Source organism: Anser cygnoides, chromosome Z (genome assembly GCF_040182565.1).
Source record: "Anser cygnoides isolate HZ-2024a breed goose chromosome Z, Taihu_goose_T2T_genome, whole genome shotgun sequence".
NCBI classification, from domain to species: domain Eukaryota; kingdom Metazoa; phylum Chordata; class Aves; order Anseriformes; family Anatidae; genus Anser; species Anser cygnoides.
Genome location: NC_089912.1, coordinates 5,438,011 through 5,460,395, shown reverse-complemented (window position 1 = coordinate 5,460,395; position 22,385 = coordinate 5,438,011). Strand labels below are relative to the sequence as shown.

The window sequence follows — 22,385 nt, the reverse complement described above, 5'->3', positions numbered from 1 at the left end:
CTTCAGAATAGCACAGTGTTGGGGAGAGGAGTTCTGCACTCACAAGGAAGTCAGAAGTGTTATTTTTGCTCTCTTCTTTTAAATTATAGCCTGTGGAGGACAGAAGGAGAGTTCGAGCAATTCTGCCTTACACCAAAGTGCCAGAAACTGATGAAATAAGGTACGTTTTAATATAGGTAGTAGCAGTTCTGAGATTCTCAGAGTACGTATAGGTACTAATAAGGATTTAAGTATGCATTCATGTGCAATATGAACATCTTTTTCCAGTAGAATATTGTTAGCTTAAAGGATGATGCTTCTGTTTTTGTCGTTGTGGGATATAACAATAACACTTTTTTCCCTCTGTATACTACTTTGTGTTGTACGGGAAGTTGCATTAGATTGTTAGAACTAAAATTAATTACGTTTCTCAGGTAAGTTTTATAAAGGCCTATATTTTTCTTAAAGAGGGTAAATTTGTGTATGAAAAAATTCTGTGCAAAAATCTCACAAATATTTGAAATAAATGTTTTAGGCTTTTTTCCCTTAATTGCCTATAGGGAGTAGGTAGTAGCAGATAAATAGTTCAAGGCAAACTAATCCTGCCCACCAGAAAGAAAATGTGAGCATTGACTGCCTAAAAATTTTGTTTTTTTTAAATGCAGCTCCTTTTTTCTTAGTTCAAAAAAAGGCACTTGGTATGCTATTTCAAAAAAGGCTTCTGACATTCTAGTATGTATTTTGTTGTCTGTGCTTAGAAACTTTCATTTGCTGTGACCGTTACTTGAAATTCGCATTGCTTGTCTATTCTTCAAATAAAGCAAGAATGATTCTTGCTTCCCTTCTCATCTCTTCCTCCTTTCAAAAAGTCTGTATTGAACGAATGTTATTTCAATGTGTAATCTCCAGTAATTTAAGATTTTAAAAGGTTACTGAAGTATGCTGGTTTATCCTAACTTTGTTACACTGTTACTCATTTCCTTTCTAACATTGATGCCTCAAGAATTTCTTAAGGATTCTCTGTGTGTTGTGCTTCTTTTGAATTTTCATGATGCTCTGCATATGTGGGAAGGAAACAAATCCAACAGTCCCATCTCCAGTAGAACATCATATGCTAGTTGGAGTGAAAATGCTTTCCTGAGATACCAGGTATTTTTTTTTCAAATGGAGAAGAGGGTTTCAAAGAGGTTTGCAATGATTTTTAGTCTAATGAGACCGTCTTGGTTTCACAAGTTGATTTAACATTCCAAGTGAATTGGGAATTGGCTTGCTTTTAGGAGTATTGATCTAAGATACAGCTGGGCTCAATGATCTTTGTAGGTCCTTTTCAACTGAACTATTCTAATTGGCAGCAATACAGAAAAAGATGTGAGAGCCTTCTATCCTCATTAGAATGGAAATTCATCCCATAGCTTGCAGCCTAATCCAGTCTGACCTCTTTAAGGAATGATGTGATGATAGTTATCATTGAGGTGATGATTTTCTAAGCAGGGGAGAAGAAAGGGTGGTAAAGCAAGGAGGGAACTCTTAATTACACATTTAAAGTAAGACTTATTACTACATGTAAGAATAAAAATATCAATCAAGTCCAGTACGTGCTTACTGCACTTAACTTACAGGAGAAAAACATTTTGTTACTTTTCTACAGTTTTTATTGTGATAGCAAATGATACCTTTTCTCTCTGTTCCAGGATACAGCTGAAATGCAGAGCTTTGTGATAGGCTTATGAGATCGTGGTTAAAATAATTCTGTTCCTGGCATTGCCCGGAACAAATCTCTCAGTTTGTTCTGGGTTAAATGAATGTACTCTGTGATTCAGTGAATCTTGACTGAAAACTTTGTAAATTCTGGTGAGGATATTAAAGTTAATAGTATTGCAGGATTAATTTCAGCATGTCATCCTGCAGCAACTTACTGTGTAGTTCTTCATAACAGAGCTGATGTAGGGTGCTCTTGCTGGCCGCCACCCGTTCTTACAGTTTAGGTTCATTAGCAGATGAATTAATTCCATGTTCCATTAGGCTTTTTTATTTTTGCTGTTTGCTTTATGCATGATTTTAATGCCTTTTTTGTTAGCCATCTCAAATGAGAGAAATGTTCTTTGAAATTCGCTGTGTAATTTTGGACTGGATTTGTAGTTAATGAGCTTCAGTGTCTCATAGATACTTCCTGTACCCTTGATGCATCATCTAACTTGATTGAGAAGTCCTGCTGTGCTACAGTGAAAGGCTTACATGTGACCTGAGTTTGGGTTAACATAAGGAATAATTTACCCAAACCTTCAAGTAATGAAGCTTCATTAGGCATGTTAATGCTTCTTATTTATGCTTTTCTTGTAGCTGATTGCATGGCTTTTCCAGTAACTATTCTGTACTCTCTTTGTAGTACTTGTTTTCCTGTGTGAGAACATAAATAACAGATGTTTCACCGGCTTCTGTTACACAAGATTAGATTTCAGTGAAAGGAGTATTATTTTCCTCCAGACTATTAATGGCATTTTGATTGCTTTACTGGTGTTTTATATTTGATCCATCTTGAAAAAAGAAAAGTATTACTATCTTCTAATACTGTTGTGTTATTTCTGTTTTATGCATTGTTAGTACACTTTAAAGTTGACAGAATTGAAATATTTACATTCAAAATGTAATACATTAAAGAAATATAAATATTCATATATGATGGCCACTTAAACCGTGAGAAAAATACACACGGTATGCTTGGAATATCAGTGTGTTTTCAAAAGCAGATTATCTCAAATGTTTTGCTGAAATTCTGCTCAAGAATTCATTGTGTTCATTAAGGCTTGTATTGTGATTGTATTTCTAACTTTGTTATTATTGTAATTCTCTTTAGTTTCCTTAAAGGAGACATGTTTATTGTCCATAATGAATTGGAAGATGGCTGGATGTGGGTTACAAACCTACGTACAGATGAACAAGGTCTTATTGTAGAAGACCTGGTAGAAGAAGTGGTAAGTAATTTTATATTCAAATCTTTGTGTATATATCTTTTTGTATGTGCATATAAATAAATACATGTAAAATAGTGAAATAAACCAAAATCAGTGACACTTAACTGCCTCATTTTCAATTACGTGATTTTTTTCTCAGCCTAGTAATTGGATCTAGTGGTTTTAAAAAAAAGTATGAAAAGCATTTAAGCCCAATTCAGTATCAAAAAAGCACTTAACGCACATATTGTCCAAAGAACTACAAATGAATGGTACTGCCAATTTGCTAAGCAGTTCCATAAACTCATCTGTCTTTGTAAAGAATCTGCTGGTCATGTAATTGCATTTGTGATTTACATTTGTGAATGTTTCGTGGCAAACTGTACAGGGTATAGTTTTACGTTGTGGCAGGCCTTTCTTTTAAGGTCGATACATAAAAAGTGTTAGTGAATTAGTTGTACCTGGAAGGATATATGCTAACTCGAGAAGTTAACCAAGTGACCTGCAGGTAACAGAGTTTACTGCAAGAGAAGAGATGGTTTAAAGGACTTACTAAACAGGAGGTTTTTATTTTATTTTTTCTTAAAGCTCAGCATTGCTTTGGATGTTTTCCTGTGCGGCATATCTATTTTGCTATTAGTGGAATTACTTCCAGCTGCTTCTCACAGATCCAAGTGACGATGTGAATGGCTAAATTGAACTGGTAGTACTAGGATGTTAAACAGGAGACTTCTGTATCAGTGGTGAAGTTAGCCTTAGGAAAGCTGAGTTTTAAAATTTACCGTCTCTAAAGAAAGGTTTGAAACATGACAAATAAAATCATTTGAAATATTGTATTTTGGCTGAATATTCACTTAGTGAATGAAGAGGAAAACTTTTCACAGAGTTGCAATAAGCACTTCAGTTCAAAATATCTTAGGCTACTTGTTTTTTTTTCTACAGAAGGTCTTAGTTCAGAAAATAAACTTCATAGGTTAACTTCTACTGTTTTCATGCACTTACTGTGTTAATTTTCTCATTAGGGAAGAGAAGAAGATCCACATGAAGGCAAAATGTAAGGATTTTTTATTTTTTTTAATTAAAAACAAATAATAAAATAACTGATTGTAAACTTCAGCTACGAGGTTTCCTGACTTTTGGGCAGATGAACAGAAGATAATGATTTTTTGACTTAGGACAAAAGAATATTTCTATATTAGCTGCTAAAGGTGCACAGATAATTGACATGAAAGTCTTGTAAGTCTCAAAAGCCTATAATTCAGGGATTTTGCACTGTTAAAATCATCAATGAATCCCTGTATAATCACTTTCAGCCAAAATATGCACATTGGAATATATCATTAGGATTGTGTTTACTTTAGAGGTAACCTTTTTCAGATCTGCTTAACTGCAAATGCTGGAGAGAGTAAAGTACCATTGCAAGAATGACAGTGTAATAATTACACTTTCTCTCCATTAGTTTAGTGTACACTTAAACTTTGAAGATGAAAGACGGAGGGCCATGTGGTGGTTGTTGTATTTGCTTGGAATACTTGAAAAATTTTCAAGAGTGAATACATTTCAGGTTTAACAACGTATTGATATGGCAAACTGTTGATAGTTACATTGCTTTGAGTAGTACAGAAGAGTGGCCAAAATAAGGTTCAGAAAACCGCAAGTAGCTTGATTATTTTGTCTGTCCTGCATTTGCTTGCAATAATGGCAGCTGCTGCTTCCTGCAGCTGTTGCCCTGTTTGCTTTCTCCAAAAGGCTGATGGCTGAAGAAGGCATCTCTTATTATCTTAACAGGAGAAGAAACGTCACTGCTGGGTTGTTTTCTCACTGTTCCCTAATATTCTGCTGGTCAGTTTAGCAGTAAGAATTCCTTCAAATATAGGATTACTTTTTTTAAATTTACAAAGCAGTTTGTAGCAGATGTTTGGAGTTTCGATGCTTTGTCCACAGTTATGCTACTGTGTCCACAGTCTGCTACTCCGAAGAATTCTAGGGAGACAACAAATCCTTCAGTGTTTGGTCGCCAGAAATGACCTTCTAAATGTAGTATAGAAAAAAAGTTAGAAATAGAGCTCATTTTAGATGCGTAAGATGGGCTTCTGCATTTTTTCCCCCTACTCAACATGAAGTGTAATGAAGTTCAGGCCATATTTTTTAGGTTTCCATTAAAGGACAGAATGAGCTCTTAAGTTGTAGCATGTGGTGTGCCACATGTAAACTGAACAGCCCTGTAATGTCAGTACTGTACAATCAGAAGTATCAGGCTGAGACTGGACAGAGGCTGCTGAGCTTTCTAAGGGCATTCCTCTGACACAGGGCTCTGCAGAACATAAAAGGTGTGAGATTAAAGCAGTTTGTGTTCAACAGAACTAGGTTTTATTCCCACTGCTTCTGCCAAAAGTGGTTTGATTCTTTTCTTTACTGTATTTAATTTTGTTTTAGCTTTGGATTTCATGATTCAAGGAAATAGCTCTATGAGATTGACTTTAAATAATGCCTGTCAGGTTACCTAACACTTAAATGTTTTTTCATGTCTAAACAGTTGAGTTTGAATGTGAACTCTACATGTTGGATATTTTTATTGAAATTTATTTATATATCTGTTAATCTTATCTTTTTCATGCTGTTGGTAGAACAGCAGCATTAAGTAGCATAATCTTACCTATCTGTGTATTAGGTTTTCTTAAAGAAAGATCAGTTCATAGGTGCCAGAGCCTTGGATGCCATCACAACCAAAAAAAGAGAGCTGGTAGTCTTGCTTTCTAATTTTTCTCTTCATCTTTGTTAAGATGGTTCCATGGGAAGATCTCCAAACAAGAGGCTTACAATTTGCTGATGACAGGTACTTGTACTTCTGATATAGTGGTAATCAGATAGCACAAAGCAATCCTATTGCTGGCAAAATTTGCTTTTATGTTTGAACTTAGGAGTGTCTTACACTCTCAAGACTCTGTCAACCAGACTCTGGTTGTTATTGTAATAGAATACTACATTGAAATAAAACTTACGACTATGAGTATCAAGTGTATTTAAATTCTCAAGTACAGTTTATTTAATAATTTTGAGTGAAATAGTGAAATACTTTTTGATTAACACATGCACTAAAAATATTATGGGCTTTCCCAAGAAAAAAATACTGTTACAGACCTAAAGGAAAATATACTACAGACTTTTTAAAAATGTCTTCATAGAGGAAGTATTTCTTTAAATGAAAACATGAAAATTTTTGACCCATACTTTTAAGTAGAATACTTAAAATATAAGAACAAACACCATTAATTGTTGAAAACATCTCAATTTTTTAATGTTCTTGTGTAGGTGGGTTGCCAGCTGCAGCTAAATCAATTTGCAGTAACTCTGGCCGTTTAGTATTACTTCGTCTGATTTGGAATCAGTGTTGGAACTTACCTCATACACTTTGTCTCTCTCCTTTAAGTGTGCAATTCTTGCTACTTTATGCAGAAAGAGATTTGATGAGGGCTCATAAATAATACTGTAAGAAAAGTAGCAGTAAATAACACGATTATGGTATCTTTTCAGTTGGTCAAGTGTGCGGTTTTCTTGTGAGACCTTCAGACAATACACCTGGTGATTATTCACTTTATTTTCGGACCAGTGAAAATATTCAGCGATTTAAAATATGTCCAACTGCAAACAATCAGTTTATGATGGGAGGCAGATATTATAATAGGTAAGATGTGTGTGTACTTTATGCTTGTGTAAAGGAATTGCATAATTTGTTCCTGATACTTTGTTACTGGTATAAGACTTCAGTCTTCTCTATAGCATGCTAAGCATTTCACCTAACTTGCTTAACAGTTACTTGTAACTGAGAAAGTTCTTGAAACCCTAGTGTTTTTTTTTTTTTTGAATTGTTCTTCTGCAAACGAGTTCCTTCATGCTAAGTTGTGGATCATATGTGGAGGTGTAATTAAGAAAATATTGTATTGTCTTGGAAGCTACTATTTGTAATGTCGGTTCTTCTCCCTTTGAAAGAGGAAAATAAAAATGTTAGTTTTGTATGAAACATTCAGCAGAGATTTCAAAGTGTAAGTAATAGAAAAGGATATTTGCCAGTAAGGGAAAAAAATACCTTAATTGTTGGAAAAAAATATTAAATTGTATTATAATGTCTGAGTGATACTTTGGTAAGAATTGCGGATGACTTCATTTAGAGAGAATAAACTTACTAAATCAAACTAAACTTACTAAATCATCTAGGTTGGAAGAGACCTCACAGATCACGTACTCCAACCTCTGACCTAACACTAACAAGTCCTCCACTGAAGCATATCACTAACCTCTACATCTAAACATCTTTCAAAAGATTCCCTCCAGGGATGGTGACTGAACCACTTCCCTGGGCAGCCCATTCCAGTGCCTAACAACCCTTTCAGTAAAGCAGTTCTTCCTAATATCCACCCTAAACCTCCCCTGGCACAACTTTAGTCCCCCGCGTTCTGTCACCAGGCACATGGGAAAACAGACCAACCCCCACCTTGCTACAGCCTCCTTTAAGGTACCTGTAGAGAGCAATAATGTCACCCCTGAGCCTCCTCTTCTCCAGGCTAAACAACCCCAGCTCCCTCAGCCCCTCCTCATAAGACTTGTTCTCCAGACCCCTCACCAGCTTCGTTGCCCTTCTCTGGACTTTCTCAAGCACCTCCATGTCCTTCTTGGAGTGAGGGGCCCAAAACTGAACACAGTACTCAAGGTGCAGCCTCACCAGAGCCGAGTACAGGGGGACAATCACTTCCCTAGCCCTGCTGGCCACACTGTTTCTTATGCAAGCCAGGATGCTGTTGGCCTTCTTGGCCACCTGAGCACACTGCTGGCTCATATTCAGCCAACTATCAACCAATACTCCCAGGTCCTTCTCGGCCAGGCAGCTTTCCAGCCACTCATCTCCCAGCCTGTAGCTCTGCTTGGGGTTGTTGTGCCCCAGGTGCAGGACCCGGCACTTGGCCTTGTTGAACTTCATACAGTTGGCCTCAGCCCATCGCTCCAGCCTACCCAGATCCTCCTGCAGAGCCTTCCTACCCTCGAGCAGATCGACACATGCACCTACCTTAGTGTCATCTGCAAACTTACTGAGGGTGCACTCGATCCCCTCATCCAGATCATTGATGAAGATTTTAAAGAGAACCAGCCCTAGTACTGAGCCCTGGGGGACTCCACTAGTGACCAGCCTCCAGCTGGATTTGACTCCATTCACCACAACTCTTTGGGCCTGGCTATCCAGCCAGTTTCTAACCCAACGAAGTGTACACCAGTCCAAGCCAAGAGTAGCCAGTTTCTTGAGGAGAATGCTGTTGGAAACGGTGTCAAAAGCCTTACTTTAGACCACATCCACAGCCTTTCCCTCATCCGCTAAGCACTTCACTTTGTCATAGAAGGAGATCAGGTTCATCAAGCAGGACCTGCCTTTCATAAACCCATGCTGACTGGGCCTGATCTCCTGGTTGCCCTGCAACTGCCGCGTGGTGACACTCAAGATAATCTGCTCCATGAGCTTCCCTGGCAGTGAGGTCAAACTAACAGTTCCCCGGGTCTACCTTCCAGCCCTTCTTGTAGATGGGCGTCACGTTTGCTAGCCACCAGTCGACTGGGCCCTCCCCTGATAGCCAGGACTGCTGATAAATGATGGAAAGTGGCTTGGCCAGCTCTTCTGCCAGGTCTCTCAGCACCCTCGGGCCCATCCGGCCCCATCAGCTTGCGTACATCTAAATGCTGTAGCAGGTCGGCAGCCATTTCCTCTTGGACTGTGAGGGCCACATTCTGCATCCCATCCCCTTCCACCAGCTCAGGGTACTGGTTATCTAGAGAACAAGTGGTCTTGCTGTTAAAGACTGAGGCGAAGAATGTGTTTGTTTTGCCAGTAGTACAACAATACAGTAATCTCCACAAAAAGAAAAATAAATGACAAGAGATACTTCCCATTTTTATGGGAAAAGCTATCCCGGCCGTGCAGCTCCATCCATGATAATCGTATTTTTAGAGTTTTTGTAGATATAAAACTTCTGAGTAGTAAGAGCTCACCTCCATCTTTTCACACAATCAGAACTTTTCTAGTCTTGTTCACCTAGAACCAGGGCATTCTTCATCCTACTGGAGAATTTCTCTCACTTCCAGCTTTGTTTCTGAGTGGGTAGAGATCCAGCAGCTCGTGTGTCTGAGGAAAATGTCGAGGTCTCCTAACTAAGTACTGTGGACTCTTTTCACATCTTGTAATGGACAGAGGTGTGAGGCTAAGCAATTGGAACCTATGAATTTATGCATATCCCACACCCAGACTGCTTGAGTACCTTGTACATTAATCAGTCTGGCCTCCAGACATTCTCATTGAAAACCGAGCTAGCTGCAGTGTCAGCTTTTCATGAAGGTAAATGCTCCTGCCCATTCTCTAGTTACATGGCTTATTAGGAGGATGGTAGGCCAGAAGCCCTCACCATTGGTGATGTAAAACTAATTCACAAATTAGTGGAAGTCAAATTAGTCTCAAATGGTTTTGCAGCATTAGATAGTACACGTTCAGAAGGTTTTACAGCATTAAGTTATTACTTCAGAAAATTAATTTTCCAATGCTGAATTCGCTTAAAGTGTGTATATAAAATACATTGATCAAAGGAGGATTCTTTCCCCCAGAATATCTTTTGTGGCTTATCTAAAAATTTAGTGTTTGTCCTCAAGTTGAAAATTTTGGCTTAGGGAAGTGCTGTTCTTTGTTTAAATGCATGTTTGGTTCAAGTAGTCGAACCTTTTCTATACTAAGCTGTTTCATTAGGTGTTTGCAAGGTATCTCTTAAATTCTGATGCTTCTATTAGACTACATCTTTAAAAAAAATCCTTGGCAGTAAAGTTGTTTTTAAATATTATTCTCTTGCAGTTTTGGTAATTGTAACCAGCGTGAAAAAATTAGGTAGAATAAAACCAGTCTGCTGTTAATTAGCACAGGATTGTTTACACTTCAGTTCTCAAATTATAGTCCAAGATTTTTCATACAAAAGATATGGTCTAAAGAATACTAAGGAAACTTAAAACAAAGTAAGTTTTATTTCTCAGGTAGTTTGAATATCCAGACATGGGACTGGAAGTCCGATGCCCTCTACATGCAATAGTATGTCTCCTTGTATTTCAGATGCGAGACAAAATTGTTCTGGGTGATCATGGGGAAAATGGTGCTGGGTGCATCTCAGTAATCTAGTACTGTGCTGCATAGGTAGACTGTTTCTTCCATTAACCTTATTCTTTTCCATGTGGTCCCGCTACTCTGTAGGTAAATTTCTCAGATTTTTTATAAGTTAATATGACTAATAGCCTGTAGTTGCAGTCTGTTGTGAAGAGGTGGCTTTCATTATTTCATTATCTTAATGTCAGCTCTACATAATAGCCAATCTGGAGTCTTTTACCTGGCCACGTGAGGCTCAAAATATATAGCATATATATGGTGTTTGTATTGGAGGAATTATTTTGACTATATAATGAAATCATATTTTCCCCTGAACTTCAGGAAACAATGTAACATTTGTGATCTTCACGTTTATTCCATGGATAACAAGTTTCTCTGTTAGTCACCCTTTTACATTTTGATGGAAAAACTGGCAAAGACAATTCTTTGTGCCTGTACTGAGTTTGGCTGGGATGAAGTTAATTTTCTTCACAGCAGCCAGTATGGTGCTGTGATTGGGATTTGTAATTAAAACTGTGTCGGTAAGACCACCAGCATTTAGGCTTTTGCTGGGTGGTGCTTGCCCTGCATTGAGGCTTTCTCTGTTTCCCGGAGACACAAGCTGATCAAAGAGATGCTCAGCAATAAAAACTGGAAGGGGTGTTTGCTCTTCCGTGGTGGCTGTTGGTCAGAGTCTGTGTGGGCATCTGCCTGCTTTGTGAAAGGTGGTGAGTGATGGCCCTTGCATCACTGCGCCTTTCCCTCCACCTGCCCCTTCCCTCCCCACCTTTTCACTTACTAAACTCTCTTTGTATCGACCCACAAGTTTTCTGAAGTTTGCATTTCATGTTTCTTACATTCTCTGCTGTCCTGTTGAGGGCAGGGAATGAGCAGGCACTGTTTGGTGTCTAGCTGCTGGCTGCGTTCAGCCCTCCACAGTCCTTTTAGCATCCCTCTTTTCCTCCTCTTGAATTTTTCTTGCTGAGCACAACATCAGATGGTGTGGAATATTCCTCTGGTCCTTCTGGGTCAGCTGTCCTGGCTGTATCCTCTCCCAGCTTCTCGACCGCCCCGGCCCACTTGGTGAGGGGGTGGGTAGAGTTGGAAATAAGTAAAACCTCAGCACGGCAGCTATTGGTCAGCAATAGCCAAAACATTGTTATCAGCATGGCTTTATAGTCGCAAATCCAAAACACCACACCGTTCAGGCTGCAGTGAAGAAAAAAGTGAATCTGTCCCAGCCAGACCTAGCACAGTGGTGATCTTACTGAGTGTCATGAGCTCTCAACTGTAAAATCTGCAATTATCAGCATACAGCAACGCCGTCCTGAATTTGCCTGATCTTACCTCAGAAGCTGGGCAGAGGCAGGTCAGTTGTTTCTTGGGGTTGGAGACCTTGGGGGGAATACTGTGTGCAGGTACTGTAGCCTGCCATCAGAGGTCCAGGGGCTGGAGCATCTGAGGTGTACCAGGAGAAACTGAGGAAGCTTGGGCTTGCTTTAACCTTGAGAAGAGAAAGCACCTTGAGTGCAAAAGTAGCTGGGGAGGGAGCTAAGAAAGCAGAGCCAGGCACTTCTTAGAAATGCCTGGTGACAGGACAAGAGGCAGTGGGCACAAAAGGAGATACAGGAAATTCTGTTTAAATGTATGAAGAGGTTCTTTTACTGCAAGGGTGATAGAACACAGGGACATGTTGCCCAGAAAGGTGTGGAGTCTGCACTCTTGGAGGTGCTACCCAAGGTCCAGAGCAACCTGCTGTAATTGACCCTGCAGTGATCTAGGGGGTTTCAACTGGGTGATCTCCAGAAGTGCCTTCCGTGTGCAGCAATTCTGTGGAAAACTTGCATATGCCTCACAGTTTTTGTGGGTTTGTTTGTTTTAAAAGACACTGATGTTTCAGTTCTGATTTTAGAACCTGTGGTAGGAGGTGCATACCAGGCCATTTCTTCTGTCCTCTCCATCTGCCTTCTTTGCTAAATTCAATCTACATAACAGCTTTCAAAGACAAACAAATAAAAAGTGATACTAAGGTTTTGTTTGTTTCTAGTGATTCTGCTGCAAAGAAGTGTTGACCCAGCAGTTTATAGTTTTAGTTTTCAAGTTATCTTTAATGTAACAGACAAGATTATTTGAAAATTTAATAGCTGATTGGAAGACGTTTTTGTTTCCAATTGAGGAATTAAATCTGCATTTTGATAGGCTAAACAATATGGCTATAATGTGTTCATTCTTTTTCTTTATAATTTAACAATGTGTAGAATGCTGTTGCTTCTGCTTTCTGGATTCTTTATTATTTGAAATGTCAGTGGTTGGAAAATCTTGAATCAATTCACCCTTTAAATAAATAAATAAATAAGATACTGCTCATGTTGGTCAGATGCTTTTAAAATTATCCAGGTAGCCAAGATCTGAGGAACCTGACAAGCCCTATGCTCTGTGTTCTAAAAATCACTAAAGTAACTGTAATGTATTATTGAAATCATCTTTATTTCTGTATATTAAACCAAGTTTAAGGATATTTTTTTATCCTTGCTTATTTATACCTTTCTTCATGTGTTTTGTGTAAGGTTTTTGTTGTTGTTAGACATTGAGAAGGGTTATGATTCCTTTTTTCCTGTCCCTTAGATTAGTTTTGTGGTCAGTCTGATTGCATGCTTGACTTCTCACACATTAGATAGCTCTGATCATTTTTTAAGTCACGTTTCTAGTCTTGCCTGGAGATACCTGGTATCTTTGTGTGTTTGCAGTGTTCAGTATGAGCTGCACTAGTGTTGAAGCAATACACTGATGACCACCTGAATTGAGTTCACTCCAGGGAGCAGAGGGCTAAGAACGAAGTCCTTAATCACTCCATCAAGGCATAAAATACTAGACTATATGGCACACTAACTACAGAGTGAGTTCTCAAATACAGCTGAATTTATTCTTCAGCCCATTTTATGAAATTGGAAGAAATTAGGCACTTGCTTCCTATGTTGAGGAACTCCTGGCAGCATTTTTAACCAAGGAAGGAGAGAAGACATTGATAGTCAAGGTATTTTTGATCTGGTGAATAAGAAAAAATATTGAATGCTGTTTTATTTATACCAAGATGTTGGCAGCAGCTATTTTACATGCCAGGTACAATGACTGAGTCATTTTACGCAGTGTGGTAAACTTTAAATTTTTACAGAGAAAATGACACACCAGTTGTATCTCAATAAAAATTACAATTATTTCATTTAAATAATACTCAGAGAAATTAAAGTCATTTTGCAAGGCTGAAAACTAAAATTTTGTTTTGATTTTTATTGTTTTTTATTATTATTGTTTTTTATTTTATCAAGTGTACACTAATTCATTGCTTTAGAAGAAAGGAAGGTGGGCTAAGATGTCTTACTGTTTTATTTAAATGTTTTTGAGTTTGTTTATACTGTATCATATCTTTTCTGTGTTGGACATAGCTGTATCCAACTCTAATAGGTCAAAAATCTCTTCACTGTGCTTTGGTTATGTTAGCACAAATTGCAAGCTATGAAGTGAGAAATCACATTTAGTTTATTTCTACTTACTTAGTTCTTTTTTTCAGGTTGATATTTTGTGTATGAATGATTCATTTGTATTGGTGTTCATGTTGCTGTTCTTTATTACAGTGTAAATTTCAGTAAATGTAAAAATAAGTTTAAGCAACTCATTTACCTTGAATTTCAGCTTGTGTATGTCAGTTTGTCTCCTGAGCCTTCCAAAATGTAATCTGAACCTAATAATTATGATGCAGGCTTCCCTGTAGAGGAGTGCTACTGATTGTGTATTTAATTTAACATGAAAACTTAGTGATTTCCAAATATAATCTGCATGATCTGTTACAACCCTTTTCTATTTTCTGTTCTTCCCTTCCTAGGAAGAAATTGTTTTACAGAGTACAGTATGAACCATTCCCCCTTCCCTGTTTACTCTAGGACTTTGAAAGCTATTATCAATGAACTAGCAATTTTCAGCTTAGTTGGAGAGCTAGTAAAGCACCTGTGCTATTTGAGTATGGAAAAAAGCATCCTCGTTTGGCATTTTAAGCAACTAAACAAATCTGCAGAGTTTAGACTTAAGATATTATGAATTCAATTTTGTGATTTTTTTCCTCAAAGTTAGCAAATTCTCATTGCTGCAAATGAGATTTTGATGTTTAGCACTTGATTTTATTAAAAAATGTTGACAAATTGCTGTGATTTGTATGGAAAAGCAATTCTCAGACAGGAAAAACTAACCAGTTTAACATTTAAATGCTGTTTTTCTTTCTGGAACAGTATTGCTGACATCATTGAGCACTACAGAAAAGAACAGATTGTTGAAGGATATTACCTTAAAGATCCTGTTCCAATGCAGGTAAGATTTCGTTTCTGAGCATTTGGTGAAGATACTGACCTCCTCCTCATCATCATGAAGTCTGTTTATAATATAGGAACTGAATTAAAGCAGAGATATCAGTGATATTTAAACAGCATCATCTCTAATTTTCTTTTTTTCAGCTGCTATGTTTCTTTTGTTTTTTTCCTCATGTGCATTCACTTATGAAAGGTAGGCTTGCAGTCAACAGAAAGTAATAGTAGGATCCGTCTGTGCTCCAAGGTGTTCATCCTCTGCTTTGTGCCCCAGCTCTGGTTCCTGGCTGAGCAGTGCTGTGCGTTAACCCCTTGTGTTAGGAGGAAACCACAGCACTCTTCAGTCTTTTGTGCCTGGGGTTTTTCTTCTGCTGGAAGAAACTTGTATGTGCAGAAAATCTTGAGTTGCAGGGTTTATTCTGGAACACTCTTGCCCCATCGCAGACGTTCATCCTTTCCTGTATTCTCACTAAGCCAAGCATATCAAAGCCAATATTGTCTCATACCATTCATTCTCATAGTTGCCCTGCTGTTACTAATTCTGGTGCGAGATTATCTTTCTTGAATGTGATGGACCAGAACAGTCATGTCATTAGAAATGCCCTTTTTCTGTGAGAAGTACTTAACAGAAATATCATTGAATATTATGTATCATTTGCTGTGGTAGATTGGCTCTGGAGTGCAGATAAGCACCCTCAGTGCTGTTTATTCACTTTCTCTCCTATGAGATGGGGGAAAAGACTAGGAAGACACAACTAGAAAGTACACAAACAGACAAAAAAAAACCAACCCTCCTGGGTTGAGAGAACTTACTAATGAAGGAACAAGGTGGGAAAACGAACAAAACAAAACAAAACCAAAAACAAACAAACAAACAAACAAAAAACAGTAACTGCAATGTAAAGGCAATTGCTTGCTACCCACGGGCAGTATCTGAGCACTGGTCAACCTGGAAGACAAACCACCCTGGTTTTAATGCCACTTAAATCTTTATTATATGGCATGCAGTGTCCCGTTGGTTAGCCAAGGCGTGCCGTTCTAGCTATGCCCACTCCCAGCTTCATGCTGTTTCCCAGTCTGTTTGCTGCTGGAGCAGAGTGAAAAACAAAGAAGTCCTTGGTGCTGTGCAAACACTGCTTAGCAATAGACAAAACACTGGTGCATCATCAGAGCTGTTTTAGCCACAAATGCAAAACAGCACCATATGAACTGCTATGAAAATAAAGAACTTTCCCCACCAAAGCCAATACATTGTCATAGCTACGTTCTGTTTATAGCTCAGTCATCCTGTAAATGACTCAGGCATTCAGATTTCTCATCTATTTCTCATCTTCTAGTGGTAAGTATCAACAAATGCAACTTTTATGTTGCATTAGTAGCCTTACATCTTATTATTTCCATCTTCCCTGTGTCGCTGATTGTCTTGTATCACTGATACTCCCCAATGCAAATGTGAATTTGGAGACTGATCCTTGAAGGCTTTGCTAGTAACTTCCCTCATGCTCCATAACTCCTTTTGGACCGTGGTAGTAATTGTATTCATTTTAGTTTTTTGCATATGCACTTAGAGTTCCTTTACTAATAATTTTCTCTGCTCTGACTAATCTTCTGCGTAAGACTTCTGAATAATTTAAAATAACATAAAGTAATGTTTGTGAGTTTTCCTTGTTTAAAAATCTAGTGACTGGTAGTTAATTTTTAGGTTTGGCCATGTATTACCTCCCTTCCCCATGCTGCCGTGCTCTGTGTTTTTGAAGAAAAAAAGTTGGGAAGTTTTGGTTACCGTTAGTGTGAATCTGATGGGACTTCCTCAATACGGAGGTCACTAAAAAGCCTTGGTCACTAGATCTGTTTTGTGCTCTGTTCCTTGAATAGCTATGTTACAGAAGCTATCTTGTTCATAAGCGTCTGGATGTTGTTTCCATTACAGGTCCTGTAATTCCTGTTAGTATTACCAAAATATGTTTCATCTTGCCTTTGTTATGTTGTTCAGAACCATAATTTTCACAGATAGGCAGGAAGAAAAGTAGAAATTCAATATTGAGTCAGTTCAGTTATTGCTTTTTATCTCAACGCTGTTCTCACTGCTTGACAGTCTTGTTTTTCATATTTTCTTAATGGTGCAAGACTTTTTGCTGATCAGCTTACTAGGTAAGGTCAAACTTAGCTTGGCTTTTGGCCATTCCCATTTGTTGACTTTTCCAGTTCTTACAATTTTCTGTGTGATTTATCCTTTTTCTGTCTCATGTTTCTGCTTTCTTCTGTTGTATTCTGTTAGAGTTCTATCCAATTAGAACACGTGAATTTTAATCAGGTAAATGAGGGTCTGTGCAACTCTGTGGGCGTGTCAGTTTTAACTGAGATGTGTACTGTTCTGGTTGCTTCAGAGTTTGTCCCTGATTACTCTGTCTAAAAAACCTTGATAGAAGACAGGTGCTAGATAAATCTTTTACAACTTCCATAAATTTTACAGAAATCACTGTGAAACATGCTGCTTTCTACTTAATGGGAAAAATACACAGATGTTACCTTATAAAAGCTGGTCTGTATTGATAACTTTTATCATGACTCTGGTCTAATAATGCCACAGAAAATAGTTGTATTACGTTTCCAGCAAGGGTATATTATTAAAAATTAATGCATTTTAATAAAGCGATGTAGAGAACAGTATTAAAGATTTGGTAGTAAGACGATATTGGTTGCAGCCTCGGTATATGATTTTATTTTAATGGTGGTTTCTGAGCCTAAAATGTTTTCTTCCTTGTTTACTAGCATCAAGAGCAAGTGCTTAATGATACGGTGGATGGAAAAGAAATCTACAATACAATTCGTCGCAAAACAAAGGATGCTTTTTATAAAAATATTGTCAAAAAAGGCTATCTTTTGAAAAAAAGTGAGTTCTGTATACAATTTTTTTTTTAAAAACAGACCTGGGTACACATTAGAATTTAGTATATAATACTGGTGCTAGAAAGAATAAAATTGAAGTGGGCAAAATGTTGTAGAATGTGTGTAAACAGTGTTAAAGTTTCTTTCCTTGACTTGCATATGAATGGAAATAGATAATACACAAAACTATAGGCAGTGTGAAAATATTGATTGCGAGTTTTTCATTGTAAAAAAAAAAATATCAGAATACAGTACTAAAACTAGGCACCTTTGTCAGAGTTAGCTTTCAGACTTATTTAATAAGATGCATTTTCATGAAAAATACTCATATTTTATACAGAGCTCAAAAAAACTCTTGCAGACTTAAGAGCTAGAATAGTACAAATCAATTCAATTCTACGGCTGTTCTGTTATTCCGAGTTAGGTTACATATTTTAAATTTAAAAAAAAACACTTTAAACCTACAAGATATATAGCAACATTTTTGGGGATCTAACACTGATACCATCACCATAATGTACAATTAAAAGATTAGAAGTAGACTGATTCATGTTATTTTATATATGTTATATATGCCTGAAGAAATGCCACTGGGCAGGTCTTTAAAGTTCTAGAGCAGCTAGTACCTTGCAAAGTGTTTATTTCTACTTTTTTTTTTTTAATCAACTGTAATGGAAACAAATCAGTAACAAAAGTTTTTGCAGATGATGGAGACTGTAGCTAAAAGGATAAATTATAGTTAGTAGTGTAGACAGCAAGTAAAAAGAGAGAAAAAAGTATGAAGTTAAATATTGCCAAATAAAAGAAAAAAGCCCAAAATCATAAATCTTACAAACAGAACAAGGAGACATTTATTGAGAAGTTTAATTCTGAGGGAAACTGTACAGGGATGTGGCAGAGTGAGGAATTGGACGAGAGTGAAGAGAAGAAGTTTAGTTAAATGGGATAATGATAACACTTTAAAAGTGCAAACAGGATTACTGAGCAGGTGTAGAGAGACGTACATAGCTGCGTATGGAACAAATGTAATGAAATCACTCTTCATCCAGCAGACAGAGTGTGGTAACTGGATGTTAGTCATCTTTTCAAACACAATGCTAGTACTCATTCATCAAAGGCTGTGGTGGATTTGTGATGATCAAAGCATAATGTTAAGGCTGAATATTTTTTGTAAAACACAAACTTACATGTGACTCATAAGAATTAGTTCCAGAAAGTTCTTATCTATTGAAGTTCAGAGAATGTTTTCTCTGAAACAAGGGGAACTAGCCAAATTACTGCAGATAGGTGTGTTAAGATTCTGTTACAAATTGGTCAAAGTTCATGAATAATTTTCTCATGTCAAGAGTCTGTTTATTAATTAAAATTGTTGTAATAAATGAGATCACAGCATCAGGATATTATTTGTAAGCTATATGCATACAGACTTTCCTGCTGATACGAACCCATTGTCCAGGCAGCTCATATGCACTTCCTTAATCCTGTTGAAACCAGTGAAAACGTTTAGAGACCCTTTTGCCACTGCACCTGAATTATCACAAGGGTCTAGATTTAGCTACATGTTGCATAAAATTGAGTATATATACTGATAATATACCTGGTGTGATTAGCTGTATATTGTTCTTCTGTTTGGAGTTTGACAAAAGCTTACCATGCTGTTCCATTATCTTCATTTACAAAATTTCCATTTTCTTTAGAATACTATATTAACTTCTTGCTTTACTTTTCTACAGGTAAAGGAAAAAGATGGAAAAACTTATACTTTATATTAGAGGGAAACGATGCCCAGCTTATTTATTTTGAAAGTGAAAAGCGAGCCACGAAACCCAAAGGACTAATAGACCTTAGTGTGTGTTCTGTCTATGGAGTACATGACAGTTTGTTTGGCAGGTGGGATGCTGGCTTTTGGTTCTTGTATGTGCAGCAGGAGAACTGACTGCTCATTTGAAGCATGTACAATGTATGTGCAATATGCTGCCAGGGAGCAGGTTGCTCTGTCTTGCCTTGTGACTTTTGGTTCATACTCAGTTGCTAGCAAGAGTTCATAAACAACTTGCAGTTAAAACTTCAGTATTTAGTATTAAAGCTGTATTGTGAAATGAGGTGTGATAATGATTCAAGCTTTTGCATTATTGAATATTGAGTGTAATAATTGCTCAGTGTTTCGTCTTCTATGCATTAGAAATTGTGAGTGAATGCTTAGGGTTTTAATCCTTTTGAACTAAGAATTGACAAGGTCAAGAATTTTTGTCAATTCCAAAAGATCTATATTTCTTTGATAGGCAGTTGAAAGCTAACTTGGTTAAGTAGAGTTTGTAAGTGATTTTGTATTTGAGAATGAGTACTTCTGTTAGATCAGACCAACTCTAAAAGTAAGTTACTTCATATAAGTCAATATCCTTATAAATTATTTTTTCAAAAAATTATCCTCAGAGATAATTTTGACATCAAGTCTTATTTACTGTAATACTTCAGATATAAGTCCACTGACCTCTATTTAGAGCTATATACAAGAAACATGAACGCTTACTCCTAGAAGTGTCAGATTAAAAATAAATAAATAGAAATTCTCGTAAACCCATGTGTTACTATTTAATCAAAGGTGATTTGTAGCCAATTTAATGTGTTTTTTTGCAAAAACAAAACAAAAAAAACACCCTTGAACATATATGTTTAAAATTTGCAGTGTTTCTTAAGCTGCAAAGATTTTGCTCCACCAGACTTTTTCACTCTTAAATTCTAAAAACCCATGAAACTAATGGAATGAGGAGCATAGATATAAATGAAGTGTACCAGAATAGACATTAAAAAAACAAAACAAAACAAAAAAACACTACTACTGAAATGTTCCTCATGTGAGTTGGCAATTACGAAGGAAGCTTTGGTGTACATTTTAAAGAAGCAGAAGTTTGTTTAATGGTGACCTTTTCTTAAGCAGCTTCCAAAAAGCCCTGTGCTGTTTTAAAATGAAGTTGGAGAGTCAGTGGTACTAAATGTGGGTAGAAGAAGATGCATGGTTGCATCACCTCAGGAAGCTGATAATAAGGAACTGTAGCTGAGATAAAGTTCCTCCTATACTTTAAGTAGCTGGTATTAGGAGAAGGAAAAAAATAAAAGAAGAAAAATAATACAAACCTTTCTTTTATCATTTTCTCAGAAGTACGCTGAAGTCTGTAGTTTTGTTTGTTTCTTTGGGGACAGTGATTTAAGTAGCCCTAGCTCTGGTTACTTCCTGCTCTCCCCCATCCTTCTGTGGCATGGAGACAAAATGCCATGTCGGCATTTCTCCAGGCACTGAAGTGGATGGAGGAACTGAAGACTGACATTCCATTGCAAATGAAGTAAAATCCTCCCGTAATGCTGTGTTTATGGACAGCTAAATTTGTTTGAACGTAACGTGGAAGGTTGTAAATGAAGCGTGCACTTGAAATAGCTTATAATTTAACAAAAAAGATTTCTGACAAATTAATGGAGGTGTAAAAAGTGGAAGAGAAACCATGATTATTTAAGGCATTAGAGGTTTGTATCACATACATCAGATGAGTAGTGTGTGATCCAATACACATTTTATTAGTTTTGAGACCTGTGGGGCACAGGATATAGAGAATTCCTTATGTTAGTATTGTTTTCTGAACTCCCAAAAGAACAAATCCTTAACTTGTCATTAATTGTGGGAACTAATGCTGAACTTCTGCTTGTTTTAAAAAGCCTGTAGGAATAGTCCTCATCCCAGATAGTTCCCAGATGCTTGTTTTTTGCCTAGACTAAAAGTCAGTAGACATGCATATTCAATATGAAACATTTTAGAAGTTTCTTAATGCTCAAAACCAAACTAGCTGTACTGAAACATGATTTCCTTAAAATGACATGGTGTGTTCAAACCAAAATGTTTTGAAACTCGGGAGAAGTTTTGTTGTTGCAGTCCATCCTGTCTCCATGGGTGCTGTTGCTAGAGTTGTGCCCCCCCCCCCCCCCCGAATTGATGCCATGTTCAATGCTCCTTTCAGACAATCAGCAGAAAAATATTAGTCCAGTGTAAATGTCATTTTGGTATATTAGAATGGGTCAGCTGGAAGGGACCTTGAGAGCTCATCCAGTCCATCTGCCTGACCAGCTCAGGGCTGACCAGAAGTCAAAGCACAGTACTGAGGGCATTGTCCAAATGCCCCTTGGACACCGACAGGCTCGGGGCACCCAGCACCTCGCTAGGAAGCCTGTTGCGGTGTCTGGCCACCCTCAGGGTACAGAAATGCTTCCCGATGTCCAGTCTGAGATTAATAAGTGAAGGTGTCTGTCAGTATTATGAAGATTAATAAAACATATTTTTTTGTTTTGTTTGTCTTTAAGGCCAAACTGTTTTCAGATAGTAGTTCAGCACTTTAGTGAAGAGCATTACATCTTTTACTTTGCAGGCGAAACTCCAGAACAAGCACAGGTGAGAGCTTTTGTTGGTAAATATGGTTTTAAAAGTGATTTGTTTGCCTTGCAGTGTTCAATGATACCACCCTTCTGTAGTAGGAAGCAAGTATACTACAAATAGATAGTGGTTAAGTCTATATTAGCAGGTGTTACAATGCAGTAGTAGGAGATACATGAAGGAAACTATTGCTTAGAATCCAGCGCCTGCCTGTTTGCTTTTTTTTTTTTTAGTTTGGACAGGTTCAGGTGCCATGGACTGAACTTCCATTATGTTGTTTAATGTTTTTTGGAGAACATTTCTTCTGGTATAATTCAGTACAGAAAAATATGTATGGTATACTTCTCGTTGTTTAATGCTTTTGTAGTTTTTGGTTGAAGTATACAAGTGCTATGACTGGAATACAGAAATACCGGAGAGAAATATCAGAACTATTTGTCTTGTTAACTGTTATTTTCTCTGAAGCAAACAAGTTTTTGCTTCATTTTATATGCCCTTTGTAATCTAATGTAATACTACTAGCCTGGAAAATTTGTAAAAGTCACACTGTATACATCTCATTAGCAATGCTTGATATTTCCAAAAGAGAAAATGGTTTAGATTTGCAAATTCTTTTTGGATTTGCTTGTTAA

General features: G+C 37.3%; 1 protein-coding gene across 1 annotated transcript in view; it reads left to right on the top strand.

Moving 5' to 3' along the window:
- RASA1 (RAS p21 protein activator 1) overlaps window positions 1-22,385 on the top strand; it is a 63,401-nt gene that overhangs the window by 20,929 nt on the left and 20,087 nt on the right. The window contains exons 4-12 of the mRNA XM_066988794.1: window positions 90-160; window positions 2,834-2,951; window positions 3,953-3,984; window positions 5,714-5,766; window positions 6,465-6,615; window positions 14,373-14,451; window positions 17,220-17,340; window positions 19,070-19,226; window positions 21,684-21,771. Coding sequence (XP_066844895.1) covers window positions 90-160; window positions 2,834-2,951; window positions 3,953-3,984; window positions 5,714-5,766; window positions 6,465-6,615; window positions 14,373-14,451; window positions 17,220-17,340; window positions 19,070-19,226; window positions 21,684-21,771 — 870 coding nt within the window. The remainder of the gene's footprint in view (window positions 1-89; window positions 161-2,833; window positions 2,952-3,952; window positions 3,985-5,713; window positions 5,767-6,464; window positions 6,616-14,372; window positions 14,452-17,219; window positions 17,341-19,069; window positions 19,227-21,683; window positions 21,772-22,385) is intronic.